Genomic DNA, 14062 nt, shown 5'->3' with positions numbered 1-14062 from the left:
TTTATCTATAAATAGATGACCTGATTTAACTATATAGTATAATAATTCTTTATTTACTATAAAATATACTATAAATATGTACAACGTTTAACAAAAACAGACATACTTAAACAATTAAAATTACGTTTTTTATACTGAATAAAAAAAAATCTTGATAAATATGCCAAAATTTATTCAAAAATAAAAGTTTTTTTTGTTTTGTTATTCTTTTGAACTTGAAAATAATCATTATAAATATATTGTATATTAGATAATAAAAATGTTTTGAAATTTCATCTTAAAATTTAATTGTGTTTAGAGTTATTCAATTTTTTACAATAATCACTCATATTGTCTAAGACGCATTACTTGATGAAATGATGAAAATTTATTGAAAAATTTTTTTGTAATTTTCTATACTGAAAATTTAAATATTTTTGAATTCAAATCACTTCAAGTAATGCGTCTAAATATCTAAGCACTATGTTTCAAATTAATCAATTTCTTTTCATCTACAATTAAATAATTTTATATATTTTAATATAAAACATTTTCATAAATAAAATATTTAATTACAATTCTTTTTAAATTTTTTAAAACAAAATGAATTAATTATATACATAATACAATTTATAATATAAAAAATTTATAATCCATTAAAATGTAGTTTTAGTATATAAATATCACCCACTATATTAAAGTTAAAAACTATAGGAAATTTGTTAAAAACTATAGGAAAAATAAGCTAACAAATATACAAAAAAAAAACCAGTACAGTAGGTAAAATATAATATATACAAATTTACTTAAAATTTTATTCTGTAGAAAAAATGAAATAAATACAAACATTACATTAGAAATTTTCAAATAAATAAAATTATACTAATTTAACTTGCCCTTGTCTTATTTTTAAATTACAGAAATTCAAATTAATCAATTAAATTTTGCTCTATCCTAATAGTTTTTAGTAACTACAAATTATATGTATATATAGCTCATATGAATTAAAAAAAAAATAAAGCATATTTTTGCTTGACTCGAAAATTTCAAAAACTTTCATTTGTACAAATATATTTTAATTTTAAAATTATTAATAAAAATATTGGAATTATTAAAAATTCAAACTAATTTATTCTTATGCAATAATACAAAAATAAATAAAACAAAGGTTAAAATTAAATTAGTAATTTTTTCTATAAGAAAATTTTTTATGTAAAAATAGTTTATTTTTGGTTAATTTATAAAATAAAAGTTTTATTTTAAAATATAGAAGTATAGATATATAGTTTAAATTATAATTTGTTCATTATTATTATAATTTTAATTATTAGTTTCTAATATTAAAGATTTTTCACTTGAAAAATTATATGAATTATGTTTTTTTTTTTCGTTTGCTTTTTTGGTTTAGTATAGAATCAAATGAATTTCTTACGCTCTTTCATAGAATAACAGGTAGGCACTGGACGAAACCAAATGACTTTCAGATAATTCATCGCTAACACTAAAATAGAAAGGAAAAAAAATTATTTTTTAGAAATCACAGAAACTAATTGATAATTAAGTTAGTATTAAATTATAATTATTGGTTTATTAAGTTAATATTTTGAGAACTATTTTATAAGATTTACTTACATATTATCATTGAATTCATGCCATTTCTTTGAAACTGCATGCTTACATAGTGCTACATAATGACCACCAGCAGTTGAACCTACAAAAGCGAACATATTTTTTTATACAAATAATATTTTTTATTATATATAAAATATTGTATTTTTATTGTATACAAGTATTAAAAAGAAAATATCATACCCATATGATTAGATATTCCATAAAGTGAATAATAAACATTTGTGTTAGAATTGGAAGCATATGGTGCCATATTTAATTCACGTTCACCAGTAGGGAATTCAACAATATTAGATAATTTACTCCATCTTGTTTCAGAGAAACGTTTCAAATCTACAAATAATATTGAATTATCAATAATACATTTTTCAATAAAATTGTTAAATTAAATAATATATAACTTACGTATAACCAAATATCTTGGAAATCTTTGTATTGTAAAACTTTTTGTACATTTTCGACGTGTTTTACATTTTGAACATGTTGGCATTTCATCGCCATCTAAAACTTCTTCCTTAATAAATAAATCTAAACAGGATTCTAATTTACATCTTGATGATGATGGTAATGGTACACTTAAATCCCAAAACGGATCAAATGTAACACTTGTATTACCACATGTTGTACATTTTAATGTACTTTTTAATTGTCCAACAAATAAATCTTTTATCATTGAATTTTCAACTTTTGAATACCATTCCCATGTTAGATCAGCTTTTTTATTGTCACTATAAAATAAAATTTTAATATTAATTTTTTATCATTAAAGCAAATGAAGGAAAATAATTATGCATTAAAATTGAGAAGAAAAATTCTTGTTATTTATAAAACTAACCTTAGGTGATCATCAATTTTTAATTGTTCACCTTTAACACCATTATTTAATGCACTATGTAATGAATCTAAGAAAAAACGTAAAAACTCTTGGGCATCTTGTTGATTATAACCACTGTACATTCGATGTTTACTAGAAAATGCACTTTTTAATTCTAATGGAGTAACACTAGTAACATTTGTAGTCCACATGTCACGTATAAGTTTTGCAAACTCTTAAAATTAAAAAAAAAATCATATTTTAATACTTGTACTAATTATAATTAATGTAAAAATAGAGTAATATATTTAATAGAAATAAAATAAAAAAATTTTATGTAAAAGCAATTTTTTCTTACCGTATAAAATTTGCCCATCTTTTGAAGATGATTTAGAATTTGTTTGAGTTTTTAGGAATTTAGCCAATTCTTTTGTATGACTCAGGCACTGTATGACTGAATTCATAAAGCATGTATTACCAATATTTCTGAGGCCACAGAGTCCTACAAATATATTTTAAAATTATTTTATTTTTTTTTATTCCAAAAATAATTCTTTTAATATTTTAGGAGTTTTGACAAATCTAACCTCCAATATTATTTTTATTATTTGATGATAAATTCGAGTATCGATTATAATGATAATACATTTAATATAAAAACAAAGTATCGATTTTGAGGAACAAATGCGATTTTTTGACGCGTAGCACACAATTTTAATTTTTCATTTATTAAAATTTAGAATTATTTTACAGAAAATCGAATTCTTATAGCATTTTTTGCCATTTTTCTTAAATTTCAATTCAATTATTTGAAAACTTTTGCAGTAAACTGTAAAATTTTAATTTCATAAATAATTCACAAACAACAAAAAGAAACTATTTAATTTATACAACAGAACTTATGAGCTTAAAATTTTTACGAAATTATTTACAATAATTTGACAATTTAAATAAAAATACATATTTCAAAAATTTGAAAATGTTGTTATTTTATTGTACATATAATATGTGTTCACTTTGTTATTGTAATAGAATTATTTTATTACAACAAGTTATTATTTCATTTATTGTTAATTCTAATACCAATGTATTTGACTACATTTGGCAATATTGACAAAATGAACGTGCTCCCTCTATCTATAACGTTCTTACTTAGTATTAAGTTAAAATAAATTTCAATAATTTTTAAACCAATTTTAAATATGCTGTTTAAAAATATTAATCACTGATTGACAAAATCATGCGTGGGTAACATACGCATATTATGTGTTTTCATTATGTTTAAATTCAAACAAAATTTAAAATAATTTTACCTTCTGTTCCTCCTTTTTCATAAGAATCTGAGGACGAATCATTTTTACTTGATGATATATAATCATCATTATCATTATTGCTACTAGTAGTTAAATGTCGACTAGATGATCTGCCGCCAGTTGCTGTTTCACGTTCCCAATAACGTGATGGGGTTGGGGATGGTGGTAGAGTACTTCGGATCGAAGTACTACGAACCTAAATTATTTATATTTTTTTTTATTAAAAGGAAAATAAGCAAAATTGAAAAGAAATAATAATAATTTAACAAATATAAGTAGTATGTAACAAAAATTTTAAAATTACACTTAAAATACAACAAAAATATATGCTTTTTTTTTAATTTTTTTTGATTAAATTTTTAATAAATTTCAAATTTATTTCTTGTTATTATTGTTAGAAAATCTATATAATTATTTTGTTTACGTTCCTTTGTAAATTTTAATGTTTTTTTCATTTTTTTTTTGAATTCCAAAATTTATAATTCGTATATTATATTTTAAAATATATTGCCAATAATTTACATTTTTTATAAGCTTAAAATTTCAAAATATATTTATGTATATTTGAAAATTTCTTGATTTTGATGTACAATGATGTACAGGGCCCGTTTCACAACTTTATTACATAATCAAACCGCAATTTTCAGTCAAAAACCATTCAACATTTTACAAAAATGTATTTTGTATTTCAGTCAATATTTCTGTAATTCAAAATTTTAGAACAGAAAAAAAAAATTAAATTTTGAAAAATAAATTAAGTTATTACATAAACAAAATCAAAAAATTTTCATACATATTGCTATTTATACAATTAATTTGCATTTGTTTTTTTTCGAAATTCAAGACACAATTTAGTCTTTCAATACAAGAGAGAAGTGTGCATTATTTAAAAGAAAAGATAATTAAATATTACTTTTGTTAAAGATGAAATGAAATTTTTTAATATTGACATATTGTTAAAAATTGGTGTGTGATTTATAAATTTGAAAAAAGTATTTACATTTATATTAAAATTATAGATCTATATAAGTAAATGCTATTATATAGGTATTTACTATAAAAAAAAGTGAGTACGTTTTATATTAAATTTATTTTATAAAAATAAAAATAAATTATGTAAGAAAATACACAAATGAATAATAATTGGAAAACAAAAAAAAAATATTTTTTAAAAATAAATTTGCTATACATACATTCTATATAATTTTAAACAACAACTTTCTACAATGAAATTTCTAATAAAATTGGTCAAATTTAGGTATATCTAAAGCATTGATAGCAATTAAAGACGATGTCCCTTTCATATAAACATAATAGGTAAAATGTCAAAGTTTTAATATTAAATATAAATGGTGTAAACACTCGCATATTTATAGCTTTGCCTTAATAGTAATTTTGATTACGGTAAAATCGATAGTTAAAAACCAATATTCCAGTAAAATACCAAAATGATGGCATATGAAATTAAGAAACAAAACTAATAAATTAGATATTGAGGACAATCTAGCTTGAATGTCAAAAAAAAAATTTATTTTTCAAAATTGAAAAAATTATTTGGGAATTTTTTAGTGACCCAAAATACCGCAAAATTTATTCAAAAATTATATTAATATTATTTACTAATATCTTTACCATCTCCCCGGTAAATGATGGAATTAGTCCTTATTCAATGTTTTTTTATAAATTGTCAAACGAAGGGAGTTTAATTACATTTTAAGATATCAATGTGAACGAAGTATGCATATAAAAAAAAAATTTTATTTTTGCTAAAAGTATAAAAATCCAATTCTATTTCAAGTACGGATAATAATAATCGGCGGGAAATTCATGATGTTCATCACTAACAATTTACTCAGAAAATGAAATACATTAGTTTTGAACATTCTTAATTTCGGATGATGCAGTCAATTATCCAAAAACAAAAAAAAAATGCAAAACAAAATAACTTGCGTCTGCCTAAACGTATTAGAGTAATATAATAATTATTTAAGTATGGTAACAATAAAAATTGACAAATTAAATACCATGACATCCAGAGTTAAAAACGGTAAACGTAAGAATAAACGAAATTTAATCACCAATTTATTGATTGCTGTCAACTCAATTATTGATTGTGTTCCTCTAAATTATTTAATTGAAGCTACAAACTGAAATTAACCGCTCAAGGGACACAATATTAAATGAACATATTTCAAAATATATATATATATTTTTTTAATAAAAAGCGAACTCAAAATAATTCTAATTATTATATTAATAGGATATATAATAATAAAATTTCTAAAATAAAGCGGCAAGGTCATAGCACGAATAATTCAAACATACAAGAACCAATAATATAAAAAATATTCAAAAAGGTTTGTCACATAATCATCTGTCAGAATATGAGAGCTAAGTTATTGAACATAGGTATTCTATATAGTAAAATTTTTTTCTCTATGATTCATTTATAAAATAAAATTATTAAAACAACAAAAAAAAAAACAATTTACTGAATAAATTAATTTGTGAAATTTTCAACTAAATTTTTCTATATTTTCTATATAAAATTTCTACTTTGTTTAATTAAATTTTATTTCTTTAGATATTTTACCATTTCGATCTTGTATATCTTGTAAATCATTATTATAGTTTTTGATAAAATTCTTAATAAAGTTATGATTTCCAATCTATGACCTTGCAAAAGAAAAAAAAAGTATTAATTTAATCAGTAATTCAAGACTTGAAAGCCTTATTAAAAATTGATAATAAGAACGTTATGAATGATATTATATAAATGGGTCAAAAAGCATTTAAATGAATTATGTGTGAAATATATTCACTAAATATAGACGTCAATATCCTCCGTGTGTCATTTGATTAAGTGAAAAATTTGTTAGTGTATTATATGAAATGTTTAGAAAAGTATACAAAGTAATGAAGAATGTTGGCAAGGAATTAGATTTATTGGCAAGAAATTAAAGAAATATTTATATACGACAGGTTAATGCGATTTCTATATAGTAATATCGTAAATAATTCAATTTTTATTGCAGTCTTTCTATTGGGAACGCGCACAATTTACGCGTGTAAAGTGCATTTTTACGGGCTCTATCAGTTACTGGAAAAACTTTTTATCAAAGAAAATAGCTCCAGGAAATTGATATTAAAATACTAAGTCTGTATTGTGCTTAAGAAAACATTCCTAAAGCACAAGAACAGATATGCGAAAATCAGAGGTAATTCTATTAACTTAAGTAAATAATTAAATTATTATTTTTTTCTCAATTTCAGATTGTAAAAGATTAGAATACTAAATCTTTTGGAAAGCGATAAATTGATTATATGGAAATAGGATGAATTATATGTTTTGTTTCATTTTAAAAACTATGGCGGTAATATACATATATATATATATATATATATGGAAATGGATTTCAAAATAATAGTGGAATTTAATTCGTAAATCATTTATGAAATATTGGAAATTGTGTGTATGAAATATACGAAATGTAAGATATGTGATAGCAATTTTAAATTAGGTTTTTTCACTAAACTTACTAAAAATCTAGTTTAATTTATTTTAAATAAATTAATCTATCTACTTGTATTGATTACTATATCAAAATATCTGACTACTATATTAAAAGTAAATAAATTGTTGTTGTTAAAAAAATATAAAATGTAATAATAATATTAAAAAAAAAAAAACTCCGAATTCTATATGATACACTAATGCGTTTGTTAGATTTATTTCAGAAATTTATGTTTAAATTAAAAACTATAATAAACTGAATTGGATTTAAAGAAACATATTACTGTAACTTGAAATTGAAGATAAATTAACAATTTAATTATAAATTTTATAATAATGTTGGCTAATCATCTGTTATTGGAAATAATTTTTCTTTTATATTTTATTTTTAGAAATTAATGTTAAAAATGAAAAACATAATTAATTACAAAATTTTGAAACAATTTCATAATAATTTTGTGTCTTAATTTAAGAATGAGAACCAAAAATAAATAAAATGCTTCATATACCTTTAAAAAAAATAATACTAATAATAAATATAAAAATTAAAATAAATAAGACGAACACGTAATAACTCATAAGATTTGCATTTCAAATTTAGATATTTAAATCACATTCATTCATAAATATTACAATTTTGAAATTAATTTTGAAAATATATTCAAATTTATAATAAATCAAATTATTTATTTATTTTAATTTTTATTTCAGACATGAGCAACAAATCAAAAACAAACTCAAGCGATGATATAAAAAAAAATGTTGAATTATTTTTTTTCTATTACTTTAATTTTAATATTAATAATTAAATTAAAACTATAATGCATAGTCAAAAAAAAGCTAGATAAGCTAACAACTCAAAATCTGTTATATAAATTAAACATTCTATAATAAAACACATTACAATTACAATTATTATTACATATTGAAAAACTACGTACAAACACATACAATTCAAACACATAAAACGTATATATTTAAAAAAGAAATCATGCCGAATTTATAAAATAATAAAAAGAAAAAATGAAAATATAAAGAAAATTAAAATAATAAAATTTAATTTTATTAAATAATTTTATGTAAATAATTAAAATTTTTAAATAATTAACCATCTTTAATATAACCCAGCACCACAATTTTTCATTTTTATAAATCTTAATTATTATCTCATCAAATACGAGTATGTATATAGCTATACAAAAAATTATATACCTTTGACTATAGCTTTTAAATTAATTTTAATATAAAAAATGGGATTTTTTTTTTTAAATAGAATTATTGATTTTAAATATAAATATTAAAATTTATATTTTATATACGAAATGTCCCAAACCTTATACTTATTATTATTTAAATTCAAAATATTGTAAATATGAGATATTTTGAAAAAAAAAATTAATACAAAATATACTTAAATATAAAGGATGATTTTTGTACTATTCGGTTTTTGGTATTTTTGTTGTAGGCATTCACATGGAATATTTAATTTTAAATTGACTCAATTTATTACTATATGAAAAAGTTGATATTCGGACAACGCTCCCAAATTGTTTATATTTATAGAAAATATTTAATTAAGAATTCTTTGAATGAACTATACTTGTATATTAATTTCATTTTTTAGACTAGTCAATAGCAAACGCTGCAAGTTTTGTTTGTGGTTACATGAAATCTTTAATTCACAGCGACCATATGTGCAACCGATAGCTACTTTAAAGCTATAAGTTCTAGTTTCAATTTTTAAAACTATAAACTATAATTTTTTTTTTTAGTTCAAGATGATCGTGACCAGTAATAACATCAAATCATATTTAGAAAATGAATGATAACGATTAATTTACATGTAAATTTCTGTACGTCTTTTTTTTAATTAAAAAACCAAACGCTTTTAAAAAAATCATCCATTTTTTTTAAGTGAATGCTAACATATTAAGTATATATATATATACGTAATTTTTCAAAATATTAATGCAATTAAATACAAGCATATAGCATAAAATTGAACATTTATGCTTTATTATAATATTATATTATTTAACTAATTGATTAAAATTTCTAGACACAGTCCACTTAATAAAATTAACATTCTGTATAGAAAATATCAGTAAAACATAATAATATCTAATTTAAATAAAATATAAATACTATATATATATAAAATGTATCCGAATAATAATTTAGATAAAAAGACATTCCATATATAATGTATATATATATATGAATACAATTATATATCACATCTAAATCATCATATTAAAAATATATTAAATACATTAAAATAAATTATAATTTACAAATATAAAATTTTATATATATAACATTATTATAAAATAAAAAATATATATATATATATATATATATATATATATATATATTGGCAAATGAAATTATAATTATCCCCGCACATTATACCTATATAAAATATATCTACAATTATTTTACCTACTAAAAATGCTTATGTGCTCATTTTATGCTCATTAAATTTTAGTGTTGCAATTTTTGAATTAAAAAAAAAAATCCTACGTCCAATAGATTTTGTTTTGTTTTTTTTTTCTCTTTAATTAGAGCGGAATTAACTTGTGTTTATTTTATTAGCATACGCTTGTACATACATTCAATATTAATTAATTAGTTCCGCAGGGAAAACTGTGTTTCCAACAAAATTATTTTCAATTGAATATTCTAATATAATAAGAGCCCTGTATAACCATAAATTAGTTTAATAATTAGCAAATTTAAAAAAAAAAATTATTTTTCAAAATTGTACAAAATGGGGTTTTTGAATTTCATTGGTCAATATGTATATGTATATATATATATATATTTATATATTAAAACTAATTATAATTAAGCTTAAATTATACCATTACAATTTAATAAACTAAATAAAATTAAAGTAATTATGAAATAGAAACTTTAATAATATTATAAAAATAAGTAATTATTACAAAATCACCAATTTAAAAACAAACAATCACAGTCCAAATTTAATTAAATGAAATATAATGTATGATTTAATATTATAAATTGACCCCCCCCCCCCCCCTTCCACCACACAGTAGAATTACAATAATACAGAATTAATACCCAGTTCAGGAACAAGCTAATAGTTATTACTCGTAAGTACGATACTGTGTATTAAAAAAATATTACTGAAATTCCATTATGAAGGGGATGGGAGGCAATTTTGAAGAAAAAACTACCTTATATAGATAAATAATATAGGCTCAGGATTATTTCAAAATAAGAAAAGAAATCTACAACTTTAGTTCATCCATTCTTACTGTATAATAACGAAAGGCCCAATAAATGAAGAAATTATTTTATTTTTAATTTAGCGCCATCTTTTTCTTTAACATATTACACATCTTTTTTAAATATTTAAAGCCGCAAGCTTCTATAACAATTTCTTCATTTTTAACCCTTTCAATCGGATGTACAGTAAAGTATTTAATTTCCTTTTCTAATCCTGTATATTATATACGTTCATTTATTATATATAAATAAATAATACAATTCTATATAATTAGAGCGAAATGAGAGTAAAGAATATTTGAAAAAATTAATGTAAATTATGTCTTGGAATAAAATGAATACAAATAAATTAAGTGAGTAGAAATCAATTAATTAATATTGCAAAATATATAAAAATTGTAATAGAATTTTCGGAGCTACTCGTATGTAGTACATAACTACTTCATAATTAATATGGGTAAATCAATATTCATTTTCAAGTTAATTTGATTTCATTTTATTCCACACATAAAATAAATAATAAAATTTCCATTCTCTGATATTATGAATCTTTTAAAATTAAATAAATTTCTAGTATAATTAAAATTATCGATTTTTACATTGAATTTCTTGCCTATAATTTTTCTAAATTTCCTAACCAATTTGAAAAAAAAAAAATTATTTCATATTAAAAATTAGAGAAAAAAATTTTTTTTTTTGTTGTATTAAATTTTCTTGATTTTTTTTTTTAACTTACACTTTCTTCATTATCACATTTATTTCTATTGGAGTGTGATTTTGATTCTATAGCTGTTGTAGTTACTGTAGATGGCGTTCCTAATTTCGTAGTAGTCGTATTCGATGGAGTTGTGCCGGAAATCGTATTATTATCCTTTATTTCAATATTACTAATATTATTTTCTTTATTATTTGTTATAGAAATGATAGTTGATGAATTTCTTCCGCCATATTTATTATAATTAATAGAATTTGTTGATTCAGTTGTTGATGTTGTTGCTGCTGTTGTTGTAATTGTTGTGATATTATTTGTTATATTTGAAGCTGTTGTTGAATTTAAAACTGATATCGATACAGATGAAGAAGTTTGAAGTGGTGGTGTATTCGTTCGATTTCCGCTACTATAACTATTTCCACTATTAAAGAAAATTTCTTTTGGCGTCTGTTGCGAATGCTGCTGTTGATGATTCTGATGATGATGATGTTGTTGTTGATGATGATGATGATGATGTTGATGGTATTGTTGATTATGTTTTTGATTATGATTAATCAATGTTGTACCAGTATTATTTATATTTGAATTAGAATTACTTCCAACGCTATTAAGACTGCTATTACTACCATTTTGCTGTTGATGTTGTTGTAAAAAGCTATTATTAAAATTTCGTTTTAATAATTGCGGTGAACTGGATGGTGTCGATTCTCTACTATTACAACTATTATTTCTTAATAAATTAGATGTCACAGATGATGTATTTAATATTGTAGGACCTGTTGTTGAACTTAATTTTGTTTTAAAATTTGATACAGACGAAAACGGATAGTGTTGTTGTTGTTGCTGTTGTTGATAATGATATTTTGTCGATTGCTGCTGTTCATGTGACACTGGACTACTACAAGATAAGCTGCTGCTACTACTAGTTGCATTACTTACATTAAAATTTTTTTTACTACTAATTGCATTTATATTATTATCATTATTAATATTTAAATCACTACTAACAATAACTGTTGAATTTTTCAGACTAGTCAATATAGGTTTGTTAATGCTATTATTAATTGAATTGAATGCATTTCTTACATTTCCTGCACCGATTGATGTTGACTTTCCACCATTTGATAATGATGTTGATCCACTTCCTGCACCCAATATAGTTGAAGAATTATTACTAGACGATGTTCGTTTAAAATCATTTAATGTATTATATTTAATGTTAGGATTATGGCATGCAGCTGTTTTTGTAATATCAGAAGAATTTATTGATTGGTGATTCTTCAAAAATATATTATTACTTGCTAATAAATTTTGGGTACGATATTTTGCCGTATTTGCTATCGGTAATGTTGAAGATTTTAATTGTACTGATGACGGTGTCAAAGAACCATTAATAAAACGTAAATTACTGGAATGATGAGCACCTACAGCTACTGTTGATGTAGTAGATGCTGTATTTAAACTTTCCTTTAAAGCATTTTGTTTTGCTATTATTCCTGATCCAACTTGATTGTTGCTTTGTGAATTTTGTTTTATCTGTTGTTGTTGATTTGAACTACAACTATGCTGTGATGGATGTCTTTCCGAATCATCACTATCAATATATTTAATATCATCTAGTAAATCTGGACTATTTTGTATACAATTCATATTGTTATTTTGCAATTGTTGCTGTTGTTGTCGTTGTATTAAATCTTGATTTTGATTTTTTGATATTATTGATATTTTAGGTTGCTGTTGTTGCAATAATTGCTTTGTTGTATTTGCAATCCGTTCACCAGTTTTATGAACCAGAGGCGAAAGTTTTGTTGTTCTACTATTATGATGAATTAATAATTTATTACTTACTGTTGCATTATTTGATGAACCACTAACTTTATTATTACTAGCATAATCACCAGAACATATACGTGTTGCCGTTGATGCTGATGAATTTGATGAAATTTTTTGTTGTTTAATATTATCTGCTATTATTACAGTATTAACATTATTATTATCACAGAGATGATTATTTTTGGTTTGAACAGAATGATTATTATTAACTGTACTATTATTACTAATGTTAATTATACCGTTATTACTATTATTATTTGAATTATCATCGGAAGCTTTATCAAGGTTATGTTGTTGCTGTTGATTAAATTTCGCTATTGTTGATTTTACTAATTGTGATCTAGCTAATTCACATTCGGTTTTTAAAAAATTTGTATCACGATAAGTAGAATATTGAGTTTTATGAATTGAACTTAAATTTTTACTATTATTCAATTTAATTTGTTGCTGTCTATTTGAAGGAGAAGAAGAATTTGAAGACGGATTACTTTTACTACTGTTGTTGGTTGTTGTTGTTGTGGTTATTCTTTTATTACTAATTGTTGATGATATAGGTTTACTATCATGTAATGTTAATGACCCAATAACATCATTAAATGCTCCATTACTATTACAAAATTCATTACTATTGTTGAGCCTAAGTTCCTGATGCTGGGGTTGTTGTTGCTGTTGTGATTTATTCTTATTACGTTTTTTTTTTTTTTGAAATAATTTTTTGTTTCAAAATTTAAAAAGAAAATATTTCGCCTCTTTAACAATTATGTTTTTTTTAAATATGAGGAAAAAGATTTCTTTTAAATTTTCATAATTTAAAAAAAAAAAAAAAAAAAGAAATTGCAAATGAAAAAATAACGTTTACAATTGAGGTAACTTTTAAAGCTTTTCTCTAGCAAAATTCAATTGCAAATTAAATTTTAACATTTGCGGCATTTACTATATGGAAATACTAAATAATTTTTTCTAAGAACCAAAATTATAAACCTTATGTAATATGATGAATACTAAGATTTTTA

The 14062-nt window shown here is 21.9% G+C and overlaps 1 protein-coding gene across 6 annotated transcripts in view; it reads right to left on the bottom strand.

Annotated features, from left to right (window-relative positions):
* LOC129605561 (ubiquitin carboxyl-terminal hydrolase Usp2) overlaps window positions 1-14062 on the bottom strand; it is a 28405-nt gene that overhangs the window by 7256 nt on the left and 7087 nt on the right. For 2 of the 6 annotated variants that reach the window (XM_055515399.1, XM_055515397.1), the window contains 8 exons: window positions 11241-13715; window positions 3736-3931; window positions 2781-2924; window positions 2444-2657; window positions 2014-2336; window positions 1792-1941; window positions 1612-1690; window positions 1412-1480 (listed from right to left, as the gene is read on the bottom strand). In XM_055515399.1, coding sequence (XP_055371374.1) covers window positions 1412-1480; window positions 1612-1690; window positions 1792-1941; window positions 2014-2336; window positions 2444-2657; window positions 2781-2924; window positions 3736-3931; window positions 11241-13715 — 3650 coding nt within the window. Of the gene's footprint in view, window positions 1-1402; window positions 1481-1611; window positions 1691-1791; window positions 1942-2013; window positions 2337-2443; window positions 2658-2780; window positions 2925-3735; window positions 3932-6328; window positions 6412-11240; window positions 13716-14062 lie in introns of those variants that run through there. The other 4 variants (XM_055515401.1, XM_055515400.1, XM_055515403.1 and 1 more) reach the window with 3 other exon arrangements.

This window comes from Condylostylus longicornis, unplaced genomic scaffold (genome assembly GCF_029603195.1).
Source record: "Condylostylus longicornis isolate FDR11 unplaced genomic scaffold, ASM2960319v2 ptg000013l, whole genome shotgun sequence".
Classification (NCBI taxonomy): Eukaryota; Metazoa; Arthropoda; class Insecta; order Diptera; family Dolichopodidae; genus Condylostylus; species Condylostylus longicornis.
Note: the sequence above shows the minus strand (reverse complement) of the source record. Positions and strands in the feature narration are given on the sequence as shown.